This window comes from Ipomoea triloba, chromosome 7, assembly GCF_003576645.1.
Source record: "Ipomoea triloba cultivar NCNSP0323 chromosome 7, ASM357664v1".
NCBI classification, from domain to species: domain Eukaryota; kingdom Viridiplantae; phylum Streptophyta; class Magnoliopsida; order Solanales; family Convolvulaceae; genus Ipomoea; species Ipomoea triloba.
Window position 1 is genome coordinate 12,124,283 of NC_044922.1, and position 26,252 is coordinate 12,150,534.

General features: G+C 33.3%; 3 protein-coding genes across 5 annotated transcripts; 1 reads left to right on the plus strand and 2 right to left on the minus strand.

Annotated features, from left to right (window-relative positions):
• The first annotated feature begins 1,707 nt into the window (after positions 1–1,707).
• On the plus strand, positions 1,708–2,160 carry LOC116024133 (secreted RxLR effector protein 161-like). Its single transcript, XM_031265034.1, has one exon. The coding sequence runs from the start codon at positions 1,708–1,710 to the stop codon at positions 2,158–2,160; it is 453 nt and encodes a 150-aa protein (XP_031120894.1).
• Positions 2,161–9,412: 7,252 nt separating this feature from the next.
• Positions 9,413–12,130, minus strand: LOC116024612. 3 transcript variants are annotated; one of them, XM_031265547.1, is made up of 4 exons: positions 11,936–12,130; positions 10,270–11,071; positions 10,001–10,177; positions 9,413–9,825 (listed from the first exon to the last, which is right to left on the minus strand). In XM_031265547.1, the coding sequence occupies exons 2-4, from the start codon at positions 10,969–10,971 to the stop codon at positions 9,553–9,555; spliced, it is 1,152 nt and encodes a 383-aa protein (XP_031121407.1). In that variant the 5' UTR covers positions 10,972–11,071; positions 11,936–12,130; the 3' UTR covers positions 9,413–9,552. The 3 variants fall into 3 exon arrangements, 2 of the variants coding, with proteins under 2 accessions (XP_031121407.1, XP_031121408.1); XM_031265548.1 differs by having other exon boundaries at positions 11,895–12,130; XR_004099504.1 differs by lacking the exon at positions 10,270–11,071 and having other exon boundaries at positions 11,936–12,126.
• A 6,556-nt stretch (positions 12,131–18,686) lies between these two features.
• LOC116024134 (F-box/LRR-repeat protein At3g03360-like) lies at positions 18,687–24,256 on the minus strand. Its single transcript, XM_031265035.1, has 8 exons — positions 24,146–24,256; positions 23,499–24,041; positions 23,236–23,406; positions 19,963–20,404; positions 19,692–19,815; positions 19,063–19,184; positions 18,782–18,843; positions 18,687–18,698 (listed from the first exon to the last, which is right to left on the minus strand). Exons 1-8 carry the CDS (start codon positions 24,254–24,256, stop codon positions 18,687–18,689), a joined length of 1,587 nt encoding a protein of 528 aa, XP_031120895.1.
• Between the last annotated feature and the right edge of the window lie 1,996 nt (positions 24,257–26,252).

The window sequence follows — 26,252 nt, forward strand, 5'->3', positions numbered from 1 at the left end:
CTATCCTAGAATAGACACCCTGAGGGATTATTTCCATATGTACATATCTGGGTATTGATATGGTTATTTGAGGTTGTAAGTTTAGCCTTAGCGTTTGGGTATAGGAAAGATACCTAAGCGTGGCGGTAACACCCAGTTTTCTGCTGGTTAGACGCTTCCGCAATGTATTATATTTTAAGGATTTTGTAATAAATCCAAGATGTGAAAATTGGGGTGTTACAGAAACAATATTACCAATTAATATACATTAGTTAATTTCAATTTTACATTTTCCAACCAAATAAGCTTTATTATTTATTTGACCAATAAAATATTTAATTATTTTGTCAAGCATAATGCTCTATTTAAATAGCAAATGTTATGTTATTACATATATTACGAATATATCACCAATTAATATTAAGAATATTACCATATTACCATAATAATATTATAGGTGAATGAAATTGGTACGTTCTTAGCTATTGACTTATTTTATGAATAAATATATATGGATAATTAACAATTGACTGATTTTATGAATAAATATATATGGATAATTAATAAAATAATAAATGAATAAAATAAATGATTTTACTAAAATGCCACTAAGTTTGGGCGGAAAAATTTGGGAGGAGGACATTGTTTTTATATATAGTATAGATTAGAATTATTTCCTTATATTACTTAATTCCTTAATTTCATTATTAGCTTAATTATAATTAATTCTTTAATTAGTATAATAATTAAAATATTTTAATTATTACAAATATTGATATTTTGAAACATTTGCTTATATTCATTAAGTAAAAAATGATTTAATATACGTTTGCAAAACTACAATCTGTATACCAAGGAGGCAAGGAGATATCCTTCCTGCAATAGTCTTCATTTGTTTTCCCGAATTACAGGAGCATCCGTAGATGGAGAAGATGAAGATTGCTCTAAAGGTTAATCATTAGAAAGTAAATCAGGAATAAGGAATAAAGATTTTAAACATAGTTACGTTTCCATTGTATATGATTTTTTAATATAAGGCAATTTTATTACAATTTAAATACTCTTTATTAAATATTTTATATAGTATTAATTATCATTATAATGATTATTTTGAAAATATTTTATTTAGTGCAAATATTTATAATGATTATTTTGAAAATATTTTATTTAGTGCAAATATTAATATTTTGAAATTTGAAAATATTTTATTTAGTGCAAATATTAATATTTTGAAATTTTTCTTATATTCATTAACTAAAAAAATATTTTTTAATTATAAAGATAATTTTATTACCATTTAAATACTCTATAATTACTTTCAATTATTTAATTTTTATTTTCGATTATTAACTTAATTAGAATTATTTCCTTATATTACTTAATTCTTTAATTTCATTATTAGCTTAATTATAATTAATTATTTAATTCCTTAATTAGTATAATAATTAAAATATTTTAATTAATGAAAATATTGATATTTTGAAAGATTTGCTTATATTCATTAACTAAAAAAATAATTTAATATACGTTTACAGACACTGCAATCTGTATACCATGGAGAGATCCTTCCCACAATAATCTTCATTTGTTTTCCCGAATTACAGGAGCATCCGTAGATGGAGAAGATGAAGATTGCTCTAAACACGTACAAATATTAGATAAAATCATGAGTCAAATAACAATTATTCACAAATACTATAGAAATTATTTTTGAGGGATTCTAGAAAGATGGTGCACATAAATAGCTGTACTAGGCTAGATATTGCCTTTGCGGTTAGTAAACTCAGTAGATATACGAGTAACCCCGGTGATATGCACTGGAAGGCAATTGTGAGGGTTATGAGATACCTAAGGGATACTCGTAACTATGCACTGCACTATACGGGATATCCTGCTGTACTTGAAGGGTATAGTGATGCTAACTGGATATCTGATATTAAGGACTCTAAGACCACGAGTGGCTACGTGTTTACACTAGCCGGTGCAGCTGTTGCATGGAAATCCTCTAAGGAAACCGTGATAGCTAGATCCACGATGGAATCTGAGCTGATAGCCTTGGACAAATGTTGTGAAGATGATGAATGGCTACGTCACTTTCTAGAGGATATTCCTAATTGGGAACGACCTGTACCTCCAATATGTGTGCATTGCGATAGCCAAGCCACACTTGGGAGAGTATGAAGTCACATGTATAATGGTAAGTCTAGACATATATGTCGTAGACATAACACCATTAGACAACTTTTCTCAACTGGTGTTGTCTCGGTTGACTACGTAAAGTCAAAAGACAACATATCGGATCCGTTAACCAAAGGGTTAAGTAGAGAGTTGACCGAGAAGTTGACACGATGAATGGGTCTGAAGCCCTTGGTATAAGTTCTATAGTGGATACCCAACCTAGCTGGCACCTAGGTTCAATGGGACAACTAAATTATGGAACGTAGCGTGTCACTGTGGGGGTCTCGGACCCCCAACCACTCCTCGTTAGAATAGTGGCTCCCGCACGAGGTTAGCACATTGATGCTTTAATGATTCGAATGTCGGTTGACATGTGTGAGTATGCGGGATACTCGGAAAAGAATCACCTATGTGAGAGAGAAGTGAGGGTCGCTTCAAAGGAGAATTCAACTGGGCTCAATTCTTTAGAAACTCTTGCAGAACCAGGAACGGTGACCCATGACCAAAACGGGCACACTCATGAGAACAGAACAAGGTTGGAAGGTTCCTGTGTGAGATATGTCATCGTCTACACAAATGGCAGTCGGTTCAAAGACACCGCGTTCTATCGCACAGCCAGTAGAGTAAATGTATCTTCACGAGGGAAGGTTCAAAGGGTAACACCTACCTATCCTATGCAGGGATCGACCAGTGAACACAGTTGTTTCCGATTTCAAAACAACCCCGAAAATCAATTTTCATTCATGTGGGGGATTGTTGGAAAATAGCATGAAAATGGCAATTTAAGTGGCTTTTTTGTGGTACAAATAAATGTGGGGTCCACTTCCGGTTTGGGTCGGGTCAAAGTGGAATCGGGTTCTTCGTAGTTAGACGAAGAGATTGATATATTGTACGCACAAAACGGATAATGGGTGAATGAGAAATTGGTTCTCAAAGGTGACCCATTTGAGTTAGAAAAATTGTGGGAAAGCTTTAGAATAAGGCTTTGTCCCACATTGGTTTGGAAAGGGAATTTGTCCCACATTGGCTTAGTGAATTGTATAGCATAGAGGCTCTCTCTCGCGCGCAGGGGGGGGGGGTGCAAATCAAATCTTAAAATGAGTTCGAAAAGGCTTGAACTCGTGTGCACGAATGTCGTTCGGAAAATTGGGTGGCCTTGCGGGCTAACTTATGCCAATTTTTCGAGACTTTTTTCCAACACAAAGCCTCTAAGGATTCGGCGATCTCCAGTCCTCGGCATCTAGGGCTCGTGATTTAGTCCTCGGCCCGTCCAGGACTCGTCCTCCGTGCGTGATCTAATCCTCGGTGAGGACTGGTTCGGAGACTCGCGTAACGGTTCGACCTTCCGTAGCCCGAATCATTGACCGAATCCTAGTCCATCCGTGTAATCTGAACACCTCGGTGTAACTCCTCGCCTCGGGTAGTGACCGTTCAAGTCTTGATTCATCTGTTACGGAATTAATACCGGGTTAATTCCAATTTTTATTATTTGAATCAATTCTCAGGTAGTGGTCGACCGTTACAGGGGTTACAATGCTGAGTTTATGATCAGATTAAGTGCCTTAATTAAATGCTATTTAATCCTCAACTCCTATATAAGTAGATGGTAGGAGCAGCAGTTTGATACAGAACGAAAAAATACTCCTTTTCTCTCTCGAAAAAACTGCTTCTACTCTCTTCTTTGCATACTATGTTCAGACCTTGGTTCTTGTTCGCTGGGTTTCGAAGTTTGAGTGCTCAAACTAGAAATCGGAGCTTGTTTTATCCTGGGAAACCTAGGCTATAACGCTCCTAGCACCGTAGGAGGTAGCAAATAAGGTTTTAAGGATAGTGTAGTAAGTACACGTGATGCGGCCCAACATAACGAAGATCCATTAAGTGTATCCATTGGGCCAATCACAAGGCCCAAGTCCAAACAATTAAGGCAACTCTTCATTGGTTATGTTCAAAGATGGTGGAAACCCAAGGCCCATGTCCCTATACCTATAAATAGGGCACAATCATATCAGTTTAGAAAGGCTTTCATTCAATAAAATTCTTAAGTTTTTCTTTACTTGTGTAAGAAACCTTATAGCTAATTGTGGACTCAATTAGTGGCTAGTCGTGGACTCAACTAGCAAATTGATTCGTGGACTCGAATCAATCTTCCTTTCTTCAACCTTAGATTTAGGTTCGTGGACTCGTTCTTGAATCGAAGGAAACTAGATCCGACTCTAGTTGATTGAAGATTGCATCATCGAGGTACTTGAAGCTACAATGATATTCTTCTAAGTCTTTGAGGATTCGAGACTAAGGGTTTCTTGTGAGGTCTAAGGTATTTCGATCCATCTCTATCCTTACTTTGGGAGCTATCTTAGGACAATACTCCATCTTTATTTGAACCTTGGACTAGGTTCATATCAATTTGGTATTAGAGCCTAGGTTTATCTCATAATCATTACAAATTTGGTTCCCTAGGTTTCCTAGGATTTGTTAAAAAAAAAAAAAAAACATCATTCCTATCTTACTTATCCTTTCTTATATACATAAAAAAAAAAAAAAACCCAATTTTTTTTCTTGCATTCTTGATTGTGTTCTTTAATCTTGATATTTGTTATTGAGTTTCTTGAAAAACTATCCCACAATAGTTTTCCAATTTTCCCACCCAATATCAACGAAAACCCACACCTCCAAACCACTATGTTATCATAAATTCTACCGGTTAGTTCTAGGAGCCATCAATTTGGTAAGATGGTTGAACAGGTTCCAAAGCCACCTCAGACGTTAGACCAAAAAATAAATGCTCTAGCCTTTGCCATGGATGGGTTAAGCACTCGAATAACTAATCTAGAGCAACACCATCAGCAAGTGCAACCGCAACTCTATACTAGGGGAAACATTTATGGAAAGGGATGCCTTGTCATTATCAACTCAGATCGTTGTATGAATTTGGCTAGTGCAGCCATGGTGGACTACCTTAAGTTACCTCTTATCGATCACCCACAACCATATATTCTTATTGATTCAGGGGATGTGAGAGTGACTAAACAAGCTTTTATTCCTTTTTGTATTGGCAAGTATTATGATGAGGTTCTATGTGATATTGTGCCAATGCGTACTGCACATGTTTTGCTTGGAAGGTCTTGGCAACATGATAGACATTTTTACTATAATGAACTCAACTACACATGCAATGTCACCTACAATGGATTTATGCATATGCTTCAGCCTCTCCTTCCAAAACAAGTAGAAGAAATCCACCTGAGGTTGAAGCAAGCTCTCAAACCAGCCTTGAAGAAAGAAGAAATCAAAGAGATCAAAGTGGAACCACCACGTATGGAATTGGAGTCGCCACTCCAATCCTCTAACTCGGTTTGTAGCCAAACAAATGGACCACAATCAGTGATACAATTGAAAGGACCAGCCCAAGGTGTCAAAGTGCAGCCTATCTTGGTAACTAAAAAGGATAGTAACCAAGAGAAAAGAAGGATAAAGTTAACTGGAGCAACTCATGTCAAGCATCCTAAGAGAAAGTTGCATGAGCGTGATAAAGCAGAAAGTGATCTTGCTTATTTGTCTTTCATTGAAGATTTGGATTCGAGGATGAATCCTTTTGAAGAAGAGGTTAGGAACCAGCACACACGGAATCCAATAAGGGTCCATAGTGTGCTCATCACAAGGCCCATCACTACATCCTTAAAGCATCATTGGTGGAAGAAACAAGAAAGCCCAAGAATAATTTCATTTGATAGAGGGAAGAATTATAGTGGCCCATTTCAAGTGATACCAGGGATCGAAGATAGTGCTTATAAGATTCGAGGTCGAATCATTTTCAAGAAGGGGAGGATGATGCGGCCCAACATAACGAAGATCCATTAAGTGTATCAATTGGGCCAATCACAAGGCCCAAGTCCAAACAATTAAGGCAACTCTTCATTGGTTATGTTCAAAGATGGTGGAAACCCAAGTCAAGCCCATTTGCAAAAGATGAAGAAGAACTCAAGGCTTTTTATAATTCTTTAAGTGCTGATTTTGGGAATTAAATTAGGCCCAAATCAGCCCTATTATTTTTGGTCATCATTATTTTAAATTGTTTGGCATGAAAGAGAAAACACTAGTTTGTATTTAGAAAGGATTCCTTAAATCCCTTTCTAAATAGGACTATATTTACTTGCTTTTTAGATTAGGTTTAGGACTCTTTTTCCAATTGTATTTAGGATTATAATGATGTCCCTATACCTATAAATAGGGCACAATCATATCAGTTTAGAAAGGCTTTCATTCAATAAAATTCTTAAGTTTTTCTTTACACTTGTGTAAGAAACCTTATAGCTAATTGTGGACTCAATTAGTGGCTAGTCGTGGACTCAACTAGCAAATTGATTAGTGGACTCGAATCAATCTTCCTTTCTTCAACCTTAGATTTATGTTCGTGGACTCGTTCTTGAATCGAAGGAAACTAGATCCGACTCTAGTTGATTGAAGATTGCATCATCGAGGTACTTGAAGCTACAATGAGATTCTTCTAAGTCTTTGAGGATTCGAGACTAAGGGTTTCTTGTGAGGTCTAAGGTATTTCGATCCATCTCTATCCTTACTTTGGGAGCTATCTTAGGACAATACTCCATCTTTATTTGAACCTTGGACTAGATTCATATCAACACGACTCAAGCTTACCCTTGTCCAGAAATTCCTTTCGTATTTTGTGCTTGTTATTTTTTTTGGAAATATTATTTTCGTAATATATTTCCTAACACTATTATCCAAACTATAAATATCAATCACATTGTCAAAGACGTCGTCATTTTGTCACTCATACAAAATCTTTATAATGCGTTTATAAAGCACAACAAAAGAGCTTCCTTCCATATGACATATACTGAAACGATGAAAGAGAAGTTGTGCATGTGCTAGTACATTCAACTTTGCAAGATAGTCAAACTAACAATTATACATCACTAGTTTAAAAGTTTATATATTTAATAAATCAACAAAGTAATTCGTCCGAAAGCTTTGGCATAACATGGTGAACCGACAATTTTACCCCTTCATTTGACCTCAACTTAAAAAAAATTTGACGAAATGACCAACATCAGAAAGAATTTGAAATTTAAGGAACCTATATTGTCCAAATTAAAAGTCGGGGACTAATTTTAAAAAATCAACATAGTCGGAGGACCATTGCTGGAATTAACTCTTTATTTAAATATAAATTGTCATTTTTATATGGATAAATATCATTTACTTATCACATTAACGGTTGTTCAATCTCTTGAAGTAGATAACGAACCATTTTAGACTCAAAGAATATAATAAGTATATTTTGGAACCAAAAGTCCATTATTTCATTGACATTGGAGTATCGTTTTTGGACCAGAAGTTCCATAATCACATCAAGCCTGATATTATATTCGCGATAAAATTGCTAGCAACATTTAATGCTCCTCTTACAATGAAATATTGGAATTGTATTTAACATTTTAACATATCCTCTAGTATCTTTGAGTTATAAAAGATTTTGGCATTTATGTGAAAAATCATTGTATGGTTTTAATGGGTTACTTGGGTACTGGCTATTAATATTTGATACCCATTATGCCAAGTCCCAAAATTGGTTGCACTATATTTTACTCCTATTGTCTTATAAAGGGGCAATAAAGATTGTGTTGAATCAATGATAAATGTGTATATTATGAAAAATGTTAATACACATTATGATGTCAATATTATACGCACATGAGCTCTAAAAAAAGTCACGGGATTATTCACCGCATTGACAATTGGACATATTTGTTCACGAAATCACTTTCTACATTTTGGAGGTATATTTTATATAAGGGATTTGAAGAATGATATCTTAAGGGGAGTATCATTTACTTGAATCATGAGTATTATGCTCTAAAGTTTATGTTGGGATTATGGTTGCACTCTTTTTCCCTTAGCTAATTTTTTTTCCCACTAAGTTTTCTTAGCGTAAGGTTTTTAATGAGCCAACCGATGCAACACATAATTTGACATATATCATGTACTCTTTTCCTCATTAAGTTTTTCCCACTGGATTTTTCTAATGATGTTTTTAACGAGACTTGAATATGATATAGTAATCTCAAAATGGAGAAATTACAAAATCCTAAAGTTTATACACTAGAAGTTTGTGATTGGTTATCCTAAAGACTATGCCCTGAAGATCATGATTGATTTATAGTTGTACTCTTTTTTCCTTGGCTAAGTTTTTACCACTGGGTTTTCTTAGCCTAAGGTTTTAATGAGGCAACATTATGTAACAGATGTTTTGAAATACATCATGTACTTTTTTCCTTTGACTAGGTTTTTTTCCCACAGGATTTTCCTAACAAGGTTTTTAATGAGGCATGAATATGATAAAATAATGGCCAAGGGAGAGTGTTATGAATAATACATTCATATGTAGTCATTATACCAGTTATTATATTTTCTAGATGTATGAAGGGTCAAGTGTCATTTTGGAGTGTTGAAGGGTCAAGTTGATTTCCTATATATAAGCTCATATGTTTCATGTGAAAATGTACTTCTGAGTTCTGAATGATATTAATAAGAATTCTCCCAAGCTCCTTCTCTCCTTAGGATCCGTTTGGAAAACAGAAAAATGACTTTTGGAAAATATTTTCTGGAATTTGAGTCATTTTCAGAAAAATTGTTTCATTTCCCGTGTTTGGATGTATTATAGAAACTGTCTTTGTGTGTTTGGTTCATTTTATGGGAAATGTGTAGAATTATATAATTAAACATTGTAATTATTTTATTTAAAATATAAAAATTATAATAATATTAAAATAATATTATTTATTAAAAAATAGAATTAAAAAAAAAACGTAGCACAGGTTTCCGACGGTTTCCCTACCTCCTTGGTCCACCCCACCTCCTTGGTCCACAGTCATGAGTGATATAGCTTAGTTTTGGCCGAGAACATGCGAAACGGTCATTTTGGCAATTTCGGAAAATGACTTACAGAAAAAAATTCCGTAAGTCATTTTCTAGAAAAATGAATTGATTTTCCTTGGTCAATAGAAAACATTTTCCGGACGTTACCAAACACCGAAAACTAGAAAAACATTTTCTAGAAGCCATTTTACAGGTTACCAAACACACTCTTAATCTCTCTATATTTCTCTTTGTATAATTCATGTTCTTGTTTTCTTACAAATTTCCTTATTTTATAACATGTATGATATACCTTGAGACTTGAGAGATTAACAATACCATTCAAGACTACAAAAATATTTCAAGTCCAAGCTAATTGAGAGTTGGTAAAAACGACAATTAAAGATTGTTAAATCATCAATTTTTTGAGTAACAATATTAAAATCAGTCACATTATTACATTCAATAAATGACATACTGTTAAGCATAAGAGCATCAACCAAAAGATCTTCACCATCAAAGGATACTCAAACTAATACTTTTACGTAATACTTTTTGTTTTTTAGGGGGCATAATAATGCAAAAAAATTCCTTGGCTTCTTCGTAGTTGCATGACTCTTCATCAATGAAGACCTTCTCAAGTGCGGGAAAACAAGTAAGCAGTCCCTTGATGAACATATCATACGCATAACTTCCATTATATGAGTTCAACTTCAATGTGTGAAGCATTGTATGTCTTTGAGCCACAGTGTGAAATTCGTCCGAAAGTTTTGGCATAGTATGGGTGAACTTAAAAAAGCAACAAATTAACAAAAACAAAACAAAACAACAATTAAGCATTTACACAACAAAATTGCATTAGGAATACCACAACAAAAATCAAAAATCAAAAATCAAAAATAGTAATAATAATAAGAGAAACTACTAGAATCTCACAGAAAATTCACAAGTAAAATAAAATTACCTTTAAGTCTATATCAAGTTTGCATAATTTTGGGCATATTTGAAGCAAATGAATGAATGCTGAATAAACATCTTCCTTATCATGATCATGGTCTTTAGTTGATAACATCAGATATTCCACATCTAGCGCAATTGGTTGTTGTTGTAGTCCCTTTTCAGTAAATGCATTAACAAAAACCTTTGAAACCAAATAGAAATCGAGTTACATGGGTTGCTAATAAATAATTTAAATAAATAAATATTTGGAAAAATAAGGATCAGACTATATACCTTCAGAGAACAACAATCCAAATCAAGAGTACGAATAGATCTCAAGTCTAAGTTAATAGGGAGATCATAACAAAAGCAAGAGCCTATTCTTAAACTATGAAGTTTTTGAGCAGTAATGTTAAAATTAGGAAGGGTATAACAATTCTCAAATGACAGATTCTCGAGCATAGGAACATCAACTGGATGATCTATAGGACTAAAGTTAACTTTTTTGAAGCATAGTGAAGTGACATTTGGTAATATGTAAGGGTCATTTATTGGTCCAATAGAGACTCCACAAAGATACAATCTCCTAAGTGTTGGGCAAGAAAAAATGCAATTCGGCAGACTGTATTCATCTTTTGGCATAAGACTAAGGTGTATTTCTTGAACACCTTTACAGGTGACAAAAAGGAGCCATTGATCGAATTCAAACGACCGAGACCTAAATGTTTTCTTACTATGAAATCTATTCAAATAGTGAAAATCAAAGACAAACTCGCGAATAAGTCCATTGTGCTGGATGAGAACTTTGTTGACTACATACAAAGCAGCAAATAAGTCCATATTGATGTTTTTCTTCATCTCTTGTATGTTTTGGGTCTTGATATCACTGCGAGCATGGGAATATTTTTTCCTAATGTGAATAAAAAACCTCCAATCAAAGTGAAGTTGTGTAAGACTGAACCAAATATCTCTCCAAAAGGTAGACAAAACGGCCATTCTAGCAGCTTCGTGAATCGGAAAGAGAACCCCAAAATCTTGTCAAGTATATCTACAGGGAGTTCACTGATTCTATCTCTTCGTGCCATAATCCAGATAACTTTAATATATGCAAATCAAAGAAGAAATAAATTAAAATTGAAACATAACCCTAAGATGGGTGAAATTGATAATAGTAAATTAGTAATTAAATTTAAGCCTAATCTGCAGGTAGGAAGATGGCAATTTTGAAAGATGCAAGATGCTAAATTTAATGCAGTGCCTATCCTAACCCACTAAAGTTGTTACCATCTTTAAGCTATACAAACATGAAGTTAAGGTAAAAGGATTAGTGCACCCAAACATTTCAAAAATAAAAGACGTGCTTTTTAAGATGCATCAATACCCAAAAAAGAACTATACTCTGTGTCTTTGTTGCATTTGTTAGAGGCAATGGTGAAACTGTGGCAGTTAAATGGAAAAGAATGAACATATCAACACAGAAACCACTGGTTTGTCAAGGTGGGTAATACAGGAAAAAGTGCAAATATAGACAAATAGTTGAACTTGGGTCAACCATTCAACCAAAATTCATTAAGCAGCCTCCCTGAAATTGGTGTTTTCGAATCTGCAATAAATAAATGCAATTTTCTACAATGACACAAATGGTGTTTTTCAAACAAGGGGACATTAAAAGTTATCTTATTGATGAGCTTCATCTGGTGCATACACCGTATGTAGTACTGAAGCAAGTAGAAAATTCTAAAAAAAAATTGCAGGGGAAAAGAAAAAGTAAACAATACTTCGACTTCACTTCATTCAATTTCAATCGCTCTATCAACACATACTGAACATTAATCCTCAAAAGCTTAAAGAGTTGTGTAAATCACAATATGAAGCTAGGGTTAGTGAGAGAAAGGAAATCCGGAAGAATGTATACATACATATACACGCTGGCACACAGTAGATTAGATTTGAGACAAACCAGTAATCGGAGCGGCGAATTGCAGGGAGGCAGGATTCGGCGACGAGGAGAAGTGACCTTTCACGGCAATGTTCCAAGTCTGATCTCTCTATCTCTATATAATAAGGCCATATCGCCATGGCCAATCAGGATTCGGCATTTTCCAGCCCAGTGAAAATGTTGTCGTTTCACACGGTGGGCAGTGGGCACTGCTGGCCAAGCCTTGCTTTAAAATCCTAGGGTTTTGCGCGTGTTAATTATGTTAATTAATGAATATATAATCCTTTCCTATTTCGATCAAACAACATTTACTTTTGCTTTTAAATTTACGGCTCGACGCATCGTTCGTATAACTTACGGCTCTATACATTACATTACTCTATAAATACATTCAATTGAAAAGGGTTTAGTTCATATTCGATTCATCCTTCTTTAAAATCACCATGGCTCCAATGTACATTGTTGCAATAGACATTTCTCCTCTGAAAACTAATTGTGCAATGAAAGTCCGGCTGGTTTGTACCTATGACATTGCAGAACGAAGAGGGAGTCAATCTATAAAATGTAGGGAGTGACTTTTTCACGTTGAAGATGTAACTTTTTTTTTTTTATATATTTTTTTAATATGTAAAAGCTTTTGTTCTTTATAATAAGATTGAAAAAATAGCGAATCAGGATTGATTTTTCAACAAACCTTCGTGTAGATTCCAGTACCAGTATGTTGCATAGATAATGAGCAAATTTCTGTATTCCATACACGTATAACCTACATAAATATCTTACACAAAACTTGAATTCAATTATCTTATACAAATGTTTTGCAATGAAATGTTTACCAAACAAAAAAAATGTTTACCAAACAGGCAAAGCAATTCTATAAATTTTAAAGCGTGCAGTGTTCTATTTTCTGACTTCTTATAAATCTATCTTTTGTTCTATTTGATTGCTGGCAGGCCTTCTTGGCTTATTGATTTCCTGTTCGAAGACCCCAAGTAACATTTTATATTTTTTCAGTTTGTTTATGTCATAGAATTTTTAACCAATTTTTTCCTGGGGAAATCAACTTAAGTGCACAATCTAGGACCAACATGTGGAAAAAGTGTTGCCTTTCTATAAGTATGACCTAATTCAACCATTTATTGTTCTAATACAACTGTGCAGGGTAAAGATTGATGTGAACAGTAAGTTTTTAGTTGTAAAAGTCATTTCTTAGTATACCTACGTATCTGTCTTTAGTTGCAAATACTAAATAAATAATTGCAGTCACACACATTTCAAATAAGGTAGATGACAGAGAAAGAAAGAAAGAAGAATAAAATGTCACCTCATCATCTTGCCAATCATCTTCAATTATAAGTTATTTAGGTTGTTCGAATTCCAAACACAACAGTAAAAAGCCACAGTTATAAGTTATATAGGTAAGATAAATAATATAAAAACCTAAATCTGCAAAGTAACTCAAAATAAGAGATCAACAACACCAAACACCACATGCAGAACACAATTTCAGAATAACAATACATAAAAATGCACAATTATAACTGTTTTCTGTCATTTTAGCTAGAAATTTATCAACATATCAGTAGATTCTAAAGCCTCAGTTGTTATAGCAGAAAATCAAAATTTTGTAAGATAAATTAAACCAAATACAAATCCAAAACAAAGAAAAAAAATAAAGGCAAGAAGAACTACATCACCTACTACGATTGTAGAGAACCTAGGATCTTATTGTAATTGCAAGTTTTGGATGAGAGAATGAAGTTGAGCGAATGGAGAGAACCGACATTGTTCGAGAGAAAAGCGGAGACAGCGTTTATGCAAGAGAAACAAGAGCGAGAACGGGATTGGGGAAATGGGGTTGGACAGATTAGGATATTCTAAAACATCTATGTTTACATTTATTTATTTATTCATTTATTATTATTATTATTAGCTATGTAGATTTACCCAAAAAAAAAAAAATAGCTATGTAGAATTAATCTTATTACATTAGATAGATATAGACAAAACATCCAATTTGCAGATAACGGTGGAAGAAGTTCAACAACAAGAAATCGTGTAATTCTAAGAGAATATTTCTCTTTTCGTTTGCAAGATAGGTTGTATGAAACCTCAACATTACTATATGTTCGAAGGTTGTTACAACAATTTATTGCTGATGCTTACACTATAATAGAGTTTGGAAGATTACTCTACATTATGACACACCAAAAAACTTGATGTGAATCTTAAAAGTGTTTGACAGATACTCTAACATGTGGAGAAGTAGATCCTACACAAGGAAAGAGAATCATTTTGCCATCAAGTTTTACGGGAGGTGCACGGTACATGGTACAAAATTACCAAGATGCAATGGCCATTTGCAAATCAATTGGGTATCTAAATATTTTTATTACTTTCACATGTAACCCAAAGTGGCATGAGATAGAAAGGTTTTTACCAGCACGGAGATTGAAAGTTGAAGATAGGCCAGATATTATATGCCGTATTTTACTTTTCATGTAGATTTAATACTAACTGAAGCAGAAAAGAAAAAGTATGATTTGACCGAAATTGAAAAACTATTGAATGGTTGGAACAAGTCATTAGCTTATTATCCACCGATGCCTATACCAAATGGAATTACCTATCCAAATGGAATTACCGATCAGATCTTGGGTAATAGGTTGTTGTTTGAAGAGATGCCATATGATCGTGAAGCTTTAAAAGAAGAACATGGCATTTTGGTTTCACAAGTAACTGATGATCGGTTAAGTATCTACCAAAAAGTGATCGTTGATGTTCAAAACAATAATGGTGTGTTGTTTTTTGTCTATGGATATGGTGGTACAGGAGAAACTTTTCTATGGAAAACAATGTCAATAGCTTTAAGGTCACAAGGAAAAATTGTACTAAATGTTGCATCTAATGGTATAGCATCATTAGTGCTACTTAGGGTAGGACTGCACATGCATTGTTTTGAGGCTTTGGACAGAACTCTAAGAGACCTAATGAAATTCTCAAATCATACAAGTTCAAGCATGACATTTTTGGTGGAAAAACTGTTGTCTTAGGTGGTGATTTTAGACAAATACTTCCAGTTATTCCTAACGGCACAAGGCAAGACATAGTAAAGGCAAGTATAAATTTTTCTTATTTGCGAAATAATTGTCAAGTGCTGCGGTTAACCAAGAATCTCCGGTTGCGTAGTATTACAACTGAAGGACAAGTAGAAAAGTTAGACAGATTTGCAAAGTGGATTGCTGATTTAGGTGATGAAAAATTGGGTGAAAACAATGACGAAAAATTGGGTGGACACCATGCAGGGACAGATGTCTTGATACCACGATTGTCGATTGGCATTGACTCCTTCAAATCCAAGACTCCCTTTTAAATTTCAAATGAAACAATTTCCTGTTATGTTGTCATACACAATGACAATAAACAAAAGCCATAGATAAACATTATCGATCACATGTTGGATTGTTATTTAAAAAATCAGTTTTCAACCACGGACAGTGGTATGTAGCAATTTCGAGGGTTAGTAATCCCGATGGTCTTAAAGTTGTAATTTCTTATGAACGTAGAGGGTTTTAAACACTACTCGAAATGTTGTATACAAAGAAATTTTTAATAATTTGTGATTTTATTTCTATTCAATGTTATAAAATTAGCTTCTTTTAATTTCTATGTTTTCACTCTTCAATATTTTTAACTAAACCAAAACATAATGACCGTGCATCGCACGGGTGCAAATACTAGTTTGTGAAATAGGGGCAAGGTAGAAAATAATCCGTCAAAAAAGGAATTGGCATTTAGAATTAAAAATATGCACATGTTTAGCGTCATTTAAACAAGTTTGTTAAAAAAAAATTATCATATCATAATAATACTAGGTTTATGTTTTAAAAAAAATAACTAAAAATAAAATGTTACCTATAAATTAATTATTATTTTTTTTGAGTACTACTGACTCTGTTACAATGTAGTATTTTGCCTCCTACTTTCTCAACCTACTAAAGCACAAAGAGTCAACAGTTGCTTCCAACAGTTGCCTCCATTGACTGGGACACCAGATGCCACTAGACCACAAGGTCTTTGGCATTATTATTATTATTATTATTATTATTATTATTATTATTATTAAGGATGAATATGAAACCTAAGGAAAAAAAGGTTTTATGCTTGACAACCGATCTTTACAAGTGTTGAGAAGTAAGCAAGTGGCACTTTGACGAAACACATTTTAGACCATAACTCTTCCAAAAAAAAAAAAAAAAAAGATTCAAAGCATGAAGCCTCACTCTTGTGTAATAATCTATATTGAGTAAATATTGTTTCATAATGGTCTGCAAATCACAGGAGAAGCATATCGTACTATAAAGATGCTCAACTGAGAGGGTGTTGCCAAAATCATGCTTCACCTACTTGGTTACCTCTTTCGATGTGTCTCTCTTATTATTTTAAACTTTTATATAAAGGTACAAATCATGAAATACATAAACACTCATACGGAGTATTATTTAAAGGGATAAAAGGGTCAAATAAATTTATAAAGTAGATCAAATAGTACAATTGAGTCTCGGAACAGAAAATTTTTATTCACGCATTTAAAATCGATAACTAAAAAAACATTCATTTAAGTCCTAGATATATATAAATTCAAGTGAGGACCTCAAAATGGTGACCCAACACATTCATTTAAGCCCTAATTAATATCTATAAATCCAGGCGAGGACCTCCAAATGGCGATTCAACGTTAAATAAGCGTGAATTCAATATTAACCTGTTGGTAACCTACTAGGAGGCCTAATAATTGTACATTTTGACCAATTTCAATGGCTTAAATGTAATTTTATAGTTTAGAGGCTCAATTAAACTATTTAGTCTAATTGAAAGATTTATTTGATCGCTATTTTAAATCCTCCCTGAATATTAAGCACAACTACGAAAGTTGTATTTGCATCTACACATTGTGCACAATTCATTCTCGTGTCAATATTATTATCTAAAAACATAATAAATGTGAATGAAGGTTATACCCTTCATTTATGTCCGTTTATTCCGTTAAGTTTATTTGTACATTATGCTATAAAAGTTGTACTACATAATATTTTGGACAAATATACCCCTACCATTATAACTTCCGTTATCTTTTTCACTATTGTTACTATGCACATGCATCCACCATATATTTTCTTATCTTCTTCAATAATAATAATAATATATACACATTAAATTTTAGAATTATATGTTAGTTATTTTTTTAAAATATAAATATCCAATTTATAAAAATATTTTACATTATTATTATTATTATATTAAAATATAAATAAATTTAAAATTTTAATATAAAATATTAATATTGGGCACCTATTTTTTGCGCATCGCGCATAAGAAAAACTAGTCTAAATTATAAATATCAATCACATTGTCAAAGACATCGTTACTTTGTCACTCATACAAAATCTTTATAATGCGTTTATAAAGCACAACAAAAGAGTTTCCTTCCATATGGCATATATTGAAACGAGGAAAGAGAAGTTGTGCATGTGCTAGTACATTCAACTTTGCAAGATAGTCAAACTAACAATTATACATCATGTTAGATATATTTAATCAAATATATCTATGTATTTAATGGAGAGAAAGAGGGGAAAGGACTAAGGAATATAGCTAGGAAATCTTTCTAAATTTTGCTTTGAATTATTTCTTCACACTTCATTCACCGCATACACTACTACAATTCCTACGGCATTACATATATATATATATATATATATATATATATATATGCATACAAAGATGACAAACATAATGTCATAATCAACAACCACTAATCCATGTTTTGTGCTATATCTACCTCACATCCCATAAAACATTCCATGTTTTAGGAACACACTTTAATTATTAAATTTCCACTCATCTATGTTTTAGGGGATTATGATCTACTTGGTTTATATTAATAATAATAATATATTATTATTATGACAACATTGCCCCCCTTAAACCAAGTTGGAAATATTCTTCATCCCAATTTCTTCGTCAATTTGAGAAATGTGTGTATCTTCAATGGCTTTGCAAAGATATATGATTTTTGCTTGTAACCCTTTGCTACCAACCATGCCTTGAAACGGTCAATCTCACCATTTGACTTGTATTTGGTTTTGTTGACCCACTTTACTCCAATTGGCTTCTTTCCGGGAGATAAGTCTGTTAACTCCCAAGTACCGTTCTTTTCAATGGCACACATCTTCTCATCCATTGCCTTAAACCAATGAGTTTCTGTAGCAGCCTCAGCTCCTCAAATGATATAGGGTCACAATCTGCAAAAAGCGCAAACTGAACAATCTCTTCATCAGTCAAGTCATTATCATTACCCAAAACATAATCTTCCAAATGAGCTGGTAAGTGACGCTCGCGTTGAGATCTCCGAACTGATGATTCTAGCTGTAAAGAAGACTGAACATTATCTGGAACCAGTTGCTCATTATTAGGAATAATGGGACCAACAACTAACCTTTCATCTTTAGTTGACCAATCTCATGCACCATATTCATCAAAAGTGACATCACGACTTATAACAACCTTTTGAGTTTCAGGATTATACAATTTATAAGCCTTTGAAGTGTCACTATAACCAATAAAAATACACTTCTCACCTTTGTCATCCAACTTCTTTCTCAACTGATCTGGCACATGTGCATATGCCAAACATCCAAAAACCTTGAGATGTCTGATAGAGGGTTTATTCCCACTCCAAGCTTCCTCAGGTGTCTTATCACGAACACTTTTAGTTGGACACCTGTTCAACACATGAACAGCACAAGCAACAGCTTCTGCCCAAAAAGGTTTAGGCAGATTTTTAGATTTCATCATGCATCTCACCATGTCCATGATAGACCTATTCTTCCTTTCAGCCACTCCGTTTTGTTGTGGAGTGTACCTAGCTGTCATTTGATGCTGAATACCATTTTTCTTTAAAAATTCACCACAAGCAATATATTCTGTACCTCTATCAGTTCTCAAAATTTTAATCTTATAACCACTTTGTTTTTTAACAAAAACCTTAAATTGTTGAAAAACATCACATGCATCTGACTTCTGTTTCAGAAAATAAACCCATGTTTTCCTACTGAAATCATCAATGAAGGTAATAAAGTACTTACAACCTCCATTTGAAGGAACTTCCACTGAACATAGATCTGAGTGAACAATCTCCAACTGCTTTGTGGCTCTTTTTGACTTACCTACAGGAAAAGGTTCTCTATGCTTCTTCCCAATCAAACAACTTTCACAAATTTTGTCAGGAACATTAATAATCGGCAAATCAGAAGCAAGTTTCTTTCTTGCTAAATAATTTAATCCGGAGAAATGAAAATGCCCAAACCGCATATGCCACAACCAATTATCATCTCGGATTTCAGAATTAAAGCAAGTAAGATGTGCATGATTGATTTCCAAAGGAAATAGTCGATTTTGGGACATATTTACCTTTGCAATCAAAACTCCCTTGGCATCAATGATGGTACAACACCCTCCAGTGATATTTATTTTATATCCCTTTTCTGACAACTGCCCCATACTTAACAAATTTTGGTGTAAGTCAGGAACATAAAACACATCGGATATAAAATTGTGAGTACCATCCTTCAACTTAATAGAGATTTTACCTTTTCCCAAAATTGGCACTTTTGACTTATTCCCAAATGTCACTTCAGATCGAACTGATTCATCCAATTCTGAAAACAATTCCTTCTTTCCACACATATGGTTACTACATCCAGTATCCAAGAACCATATGTTTTCATCTGCAGACAAACTGTTACTGGCCAAAAATAAGATTTCAGGTTCAGTAGAACTCTCACCACATTTTTCAGCAACATTTGCTTGTTCATGATCATCCTCTTTATACCAACAATCTGCAATTTTGTGTCCATACTTGCCGCAATTGTAGCAATTAAATGGAAATTTACCTTGCTTGGTATTATTACCTCCACCTCTTCCTTGATTGGAGTTACCACGTCCTCTTCCTCTGAATCCTCCTCTTCCTCTTCCACGACCTCTACCAAATTCTCCACTTCTTTGATTAGAGCCAGTCATATCAAGGGTGACTTGGCTTTTCAAAGCCTCTTCTGCTAGTGGTTCCGATTTTGACTCAATTCTTTCAACATGACTTTCTATCATACCTTTTAACTCGGCAATTGTCAAGTCCTCGGTATCGTGTGACTCTGTTATTGAAGCCACCACATGGTCATACTTCATCGGCATTGTTTGTAGAATTTTTTCAACCACTGCACTATCTGCAACTGTGTCTCCGTATAACCTCATCTTATTTACAAGATCAATAAGACGAGAGAAATACATATCTACCGTTTCTGTAGAGGTCATCTCACAACGATCATACAACCTTCTCAACGACTGCAACTTAGACTTCTGCGCCCGAACAACTCCTTTGTGTGACACCTCTAAGATGTCCCAAGCTTGTTTTGTCGTTTCAGCACGAGCTAGCTGCCCAAAAATGGAGTAATGAACACCTTGGTGAATTTGTCCAAACGCCCGTGAATTTGTCCCAACGCCAATTGATCTCGCCGTACAGCAGCTGCATCAGCTCCTTCTAGTAGACTGGGATCAACATAGCTCCAAAGATTTTGAGCTTTCAAATGTGTGGTCATCATAATTTGCCAATAATTGTAATCGAGTTTCCCATCTAATTTAGGACCCGACCACACAATATTGAAATTATTGGTCATATTTCACTAGAAAAAATATCTCAGGATTGGAAGGTTGATAGGCTCTGATACCAAATGTTAGATATATTTAATCAAATATATCTATGTATTTAATGGAGAGAAAGAGGGGAAAGGACTAAGGAATATAGCTAGGAAATCTTTCTAAATTTTGCTTTGAATTATTTCTTCACACTTCATTCATTGCATACACTACTACAATTCCTACGGCATTATATATATATATATATATATATATATATATATATATATATATATATATATNATATATATATATATATATATATATATATATATATATATATATATATATATGCATACAAAGATGACAAACATAATGTCATAATCAACAACCACTAATCCATGTTTTGTGCTATACCTACCCCACATCCCATAAAACATTCCATGTTTTAGGAACACACTTTAATTATTAAATTTCCACTCATCTATGTTTTAGGGGATTATGATCTACTTGGTTTGTATTAATAATAATAATATATTATTATTATTACAACACATCATCACTAGCTGAACCTATATATAGAGTATCAATGCACAAATTCATTTCAATAAAAATACAATAGGATTCTCAGCATTATATTATACAACTTCTGCTTTTGTCCAAGCACAAGGGCTTTTGTGGAGGCATGAGGAAAATGTGAAAACTCGTCCATAAATTTAAACACATAATTGTACTTATATATTGAGTCAAGAATAATGACAATCTTCTCAAGCTTTGAAGAGCGTGAAAATAGCTCCAGGATAGTAAACATACAAGTGCCCCGAACCACAACTGAGCTAAACTTCAGAGTGTGAAGCATTATGAATGTTTGAGCCACACTATAAATATCCTTGAAATTTTTTTTACTCACTGTCAAAGCACTTTCAAGCCAAATTGCCAAACTTAAAAAGAAAAAAGAAAAAAGAAAAAAAAAACAAACAAACAAACAAAAAACTTAGACTTCAGTAAATAATTTATCCAAGAAAATATAATTACCTCTATATGTGTATGTAAATCAAGTGTGCATAATTTTGGGCATACTCGCAGCAAATTAATGAAATCAGAAAACTTAGGAGGCCAAAAATCATCATAATTTGGTAATATCAGGTATTTCACTTTTAGTATAGGTTGTTGTAGTCGTAGTCCCCTTCTAGTAAATTCTTCAACAAATTCCTCGGAAACCAAAGTGAAATATTAGATTAGTTCCTTACAAAAAATCTTAAATTAATCAAATAATAGTCTGTAAGAAAAAAAAAAAAAAAGAAAAAAGAAAAAAAGTACTGCTAATATACCTCAATAACACAAACATTTAAATCAAGAATATGAACAGATGTCAAGTCCAAGTTAACTACAATAAAACCACCTTGTAGGTCAATATAACCAAGTTTTAAACAACCAAGTTTTGGCACAATGATGTTAAAATGTAACATGTTTGTACAAGAGATAAGTGGCAGATTCTCAAGCATCGGAACATCAACTGGATGATTTCTAAGATTAAAGTCAACATTTTCAAAGCATAATGAATTGAAGTGGCATTTGGAAATATGCCAGGGTCATTTATTGGTTCAACAGAGACTCCACAAAGGTGCAATTTTCTAAATGTTGGGCAAGAAAATATGCAATTTGGCAATCTGCATTTATCTTCAGGCAAAAGATTACATAGTTATATTGGATTTATTCAACACCTTTTTGTGTGACAAAAAGGAGGAGCCACTGCTTAATGTCAAACGACCGAGACAAAAGCATATCCTCAATAGGATATGTCGTTTCTTCAAACTTCACCACTGTGACCAGTTAAATTGCCCATGCAGGCTTGTCTTCCATTTCTTGTTGTACGTTTTGGAAGTTCCTTTTTTTAAAAAAATATTTATTTGATCTAAAGTAAGAAAACATTTTTTAATTTTAATTAATTTTTAAAATTTAAAAAGTACCATTTATCTAAAAGTATCCTGTTAATTAACTTAATTGCATAAAAATGAGAAAGTTAAAAAATTGACTTTGTCATACCAAGTAAAAATCGTTTCTTACCTACCACAAATTTTACAACTTAACTTGTCATTCCAAGTAGTGAAATTAAACCATAATCAAAATTTAATGAGATTAATCTTAACCTGCTATGGGAGAATATCAGTATAAACTGCAAGGATACTCAAACTAACAATTTTACATCACTTAACGTATATAGAAGGTATGGAATCAATACACAAAGTCAATTCAACAAAAGTACAATAAGATTCTTAGTCGATAATAAATATTTTCGCTTTTGTGGAGGCACAAGGAAAATGCAAAAGCTCCTCCTTGTAATTTTCAAATCCCACATATATTTCTGAAATAGTAATAACAACCTCCTCAAGTGCTGGAAAGCAAGCAAGTAGCTCCTTGATGAAAACAATATAATCCTTACGCGCTACAAATTCTCTGAGATTCAATATAATCCCGTGCCTCCCGGAGCGAAAGTGGGTGGACCCCGGACCGTTAAACGGACGGAGAGAAAGACCCTGTAAATTTACCAAAAAAAAATAATAATAATAACAACAACAACAATAATAATGAAAACAACTAGAATCAAGAAAAAAATATAGGAAAATTACCGATAAAGATAAATCAAGTTCCCATAATTTTGGGCATATTCGAAGCAAATGAATGAATTCAGAAGAAATGTCATCGGTATAGATTTCTGATTCTGATAGTATCAAGCATTCCACATTTAGTACAAGTGGTTGTGGTTGCAGTCCCCTTCTAGTACATCCTTTAACAAAATCCTTTGAAACCAAATAGAAACGAAGTTAGATTAGTTCCTAACAAATACTTTAAATAAATAATTATCCAAACAAAAAGAGTCTGGCTAAGATACCTTGACAGCATAACTATCCAAATCAAGAGTACAAACAGATCTCAAGTCTAAGTTAAAAGGGAGTTGGCAAAAGAGGCAATTGTTGATTGTTAAACTATAGAGTTTTTGAGCAGAAATGTTCAAATTGGACAGGTTATTACATCCCATAAATGAGAGATACTTGAGCATAGGAAAATCAACTTGAACCGGAAGATCAACACCATCAAAGTCAATATTTCTAAAACAAAGTAAGGTGACATTTGGTAATGTGCAATGGGCATTTATTGATTCAACAGAGACTCCATTAAGATACAATCTCCTTAGTGTTAGGCAAGAAAATATGCAATTCGGAAGCCTGTATTCATCTTCAACCATAAGACTAAGGTCGATTTCTTCAACACCTTTTTGGGTGACAAAAAGCAACCACTGGTCCAAGTCAAATGACCGAGACCTAAGCGTATTCCGGAGATGCTGAAAATCAATGAAAAATGTGCGAATAAGTCCATTGTGCTGGTTGAGAACTTTGTTGATTACATACAAAGTTGCAGACATCCAAACATCCCACTGCAAGCATGGGAATATTTTCTCTTAATGTGAAAAATAAACCCATAGTCAAAATGGAGCTTTGTAAGACTGAACCACATATCTCTCCAAAAGGTAGACAAAACAGCCATTCTAGCAGCTTGTTCAATCGGTAAGAACCCCAAAATCATGTCAACTATATCTGCTGGGAGTTCACTGATTCTATCTCTCAGCCGCTGTCTCGGTTTTCTCCCCATAATCCAAATAACTTTAATATATGCAAATTAAAGAACAATAGTAAATTAGTAATTATAAATTGCAAGTATCAGCTGCAGGCAGGAAGATACTAAATTTGAAAGATGCAAGACGCAAAATTTAATGGAGTGCCTATCCTAACCCATTGAAGTCAGTACGAGCTTTATGCTATATAAGCATGAAGCATGATTAAGGTAAAAGGATTAGTTCACCCAAGCATTTAAAAAATTCAAGACACACTTCTGAAGAGTGAAGATGCATCAATACCAAAAAAACAATACTTTACAATGAAACTCTGCCAGCTAATAGGAAAGGAACATATCAACACTGAAACCACTTTTTGTGTTTTTGTCAAAGTGACTAGTACAGGAAAAAGTGCACATTTTTTAGACAACAAATTCAACTTAGATCAACCAAAATTCATAAAGCAGGCACCCTGAAATGGGAGAATGATTTTGAATCCGCAATAAATAAATGCAATTTTTTTCACAATAACACCAATGGTGATCTTATATTCCCCATCTTTAATCCCCTATACTATAACCATCCTAGGTTAGTTTCAAATAAGCGAAAAGAAAAAGACACCATATTTATGATTTTCATCTGGAAACAAGTAAAAAATTCGAACAAAACTACATAGAAGAAAAAAACAGTCTACATTATTTCAACATCACTTTATCCAATTTCAATCGCTCTATGAACACATATAAAACATTTATCCTTAAAAAAAAGTTGAAAGATCGAGTTGTGTAAATCACAGTATGAAGCTAGTTTCAGCGAGAGAAAGGAAAGCCGGAAGAATGTATACATACATACAAACTCGCTGGCGCACAGTAGATTCGATTTGAGAGAAAGCAGTAATCGAAACGCCGAAAGAGAGAAGTGTTTGAGTTGGGAGAGGTTTTGCAGTTTGCTAAACCCTTCACTGCTATGTTCCTAGTCCGACTACTGCAATCGGGTCCGGAAGATGAGAACAATTATGTTTGTATTAGAGTTCACACAATATAACTGTAGGAATACAAGAGTATATATACAAGAGAATCATAAGTAAACTAGGACTGAGACTTATAGTATGACTCTATTATGTAGAGTCCTAATACGGAAAGTGAAAAATCTCTTTATATACGGAGTTGTATAAATCCCTAAAAAATAAGGATGGGATAGTGGATACGCTTCCCTCCCGTATCTAAAATCTAAAAACATAATAAGTCTCAATCAAAGTTATATCCTTCATTTATGTCTATATTTTTAGTGCTAACCATTTTGTACATTGTGTTTTTAGAATTGTACTATACAAATTTTTGAACAAAAATATCCTTACCATTCTAACTTACGTTATCTTTTTCATTAATTTTACCATGCCCATGCATCTACTTATCATTTTCTTATATTCTTTAATGATAATAATATTTGTAAACATTATACAATAAATAATGTTTTTTCATTTAGATTTTAATTAATCTTCTAATCTAAAAATATAATAAGTCTCAATCAAAATTATATTTCTCATTTATGTCCATGTCTTTAGTACTAACCACTTTGTACATTGTGTTTTTAGGGTTGTACTATACAGATTTTTGAACAAAAATACTCTTACCGTTATAATTTCTGTTATCATTTCCATTAATTTTACCATGCACATGCATCCACCTTATCATTTTCTTATATTCTTTAATGATAATAATATTTGTACATTATACAATAAATAATTTTTTTTCATTTAGATTTTAATTAATAAGAATTTGTTAGTTATTTTTTAAAATATAAATATTGGGCATATGCTTTTACACATCGCGCATGGAAAAGATTAGTATTAGAATAAATGTTGAATGGAAAATTTGTAATATATATTATAACAAATATACTAATAATCAATGTCATTTCTGAATTATATTATTAATGATGAAAGTGTTGCCTGTCAGCATATATTGATCCTCTCCTGAATTATTAATTGTGTAAATGTAGTTATTCGTCGTTTTCTTTCTTCCATTTTTATGT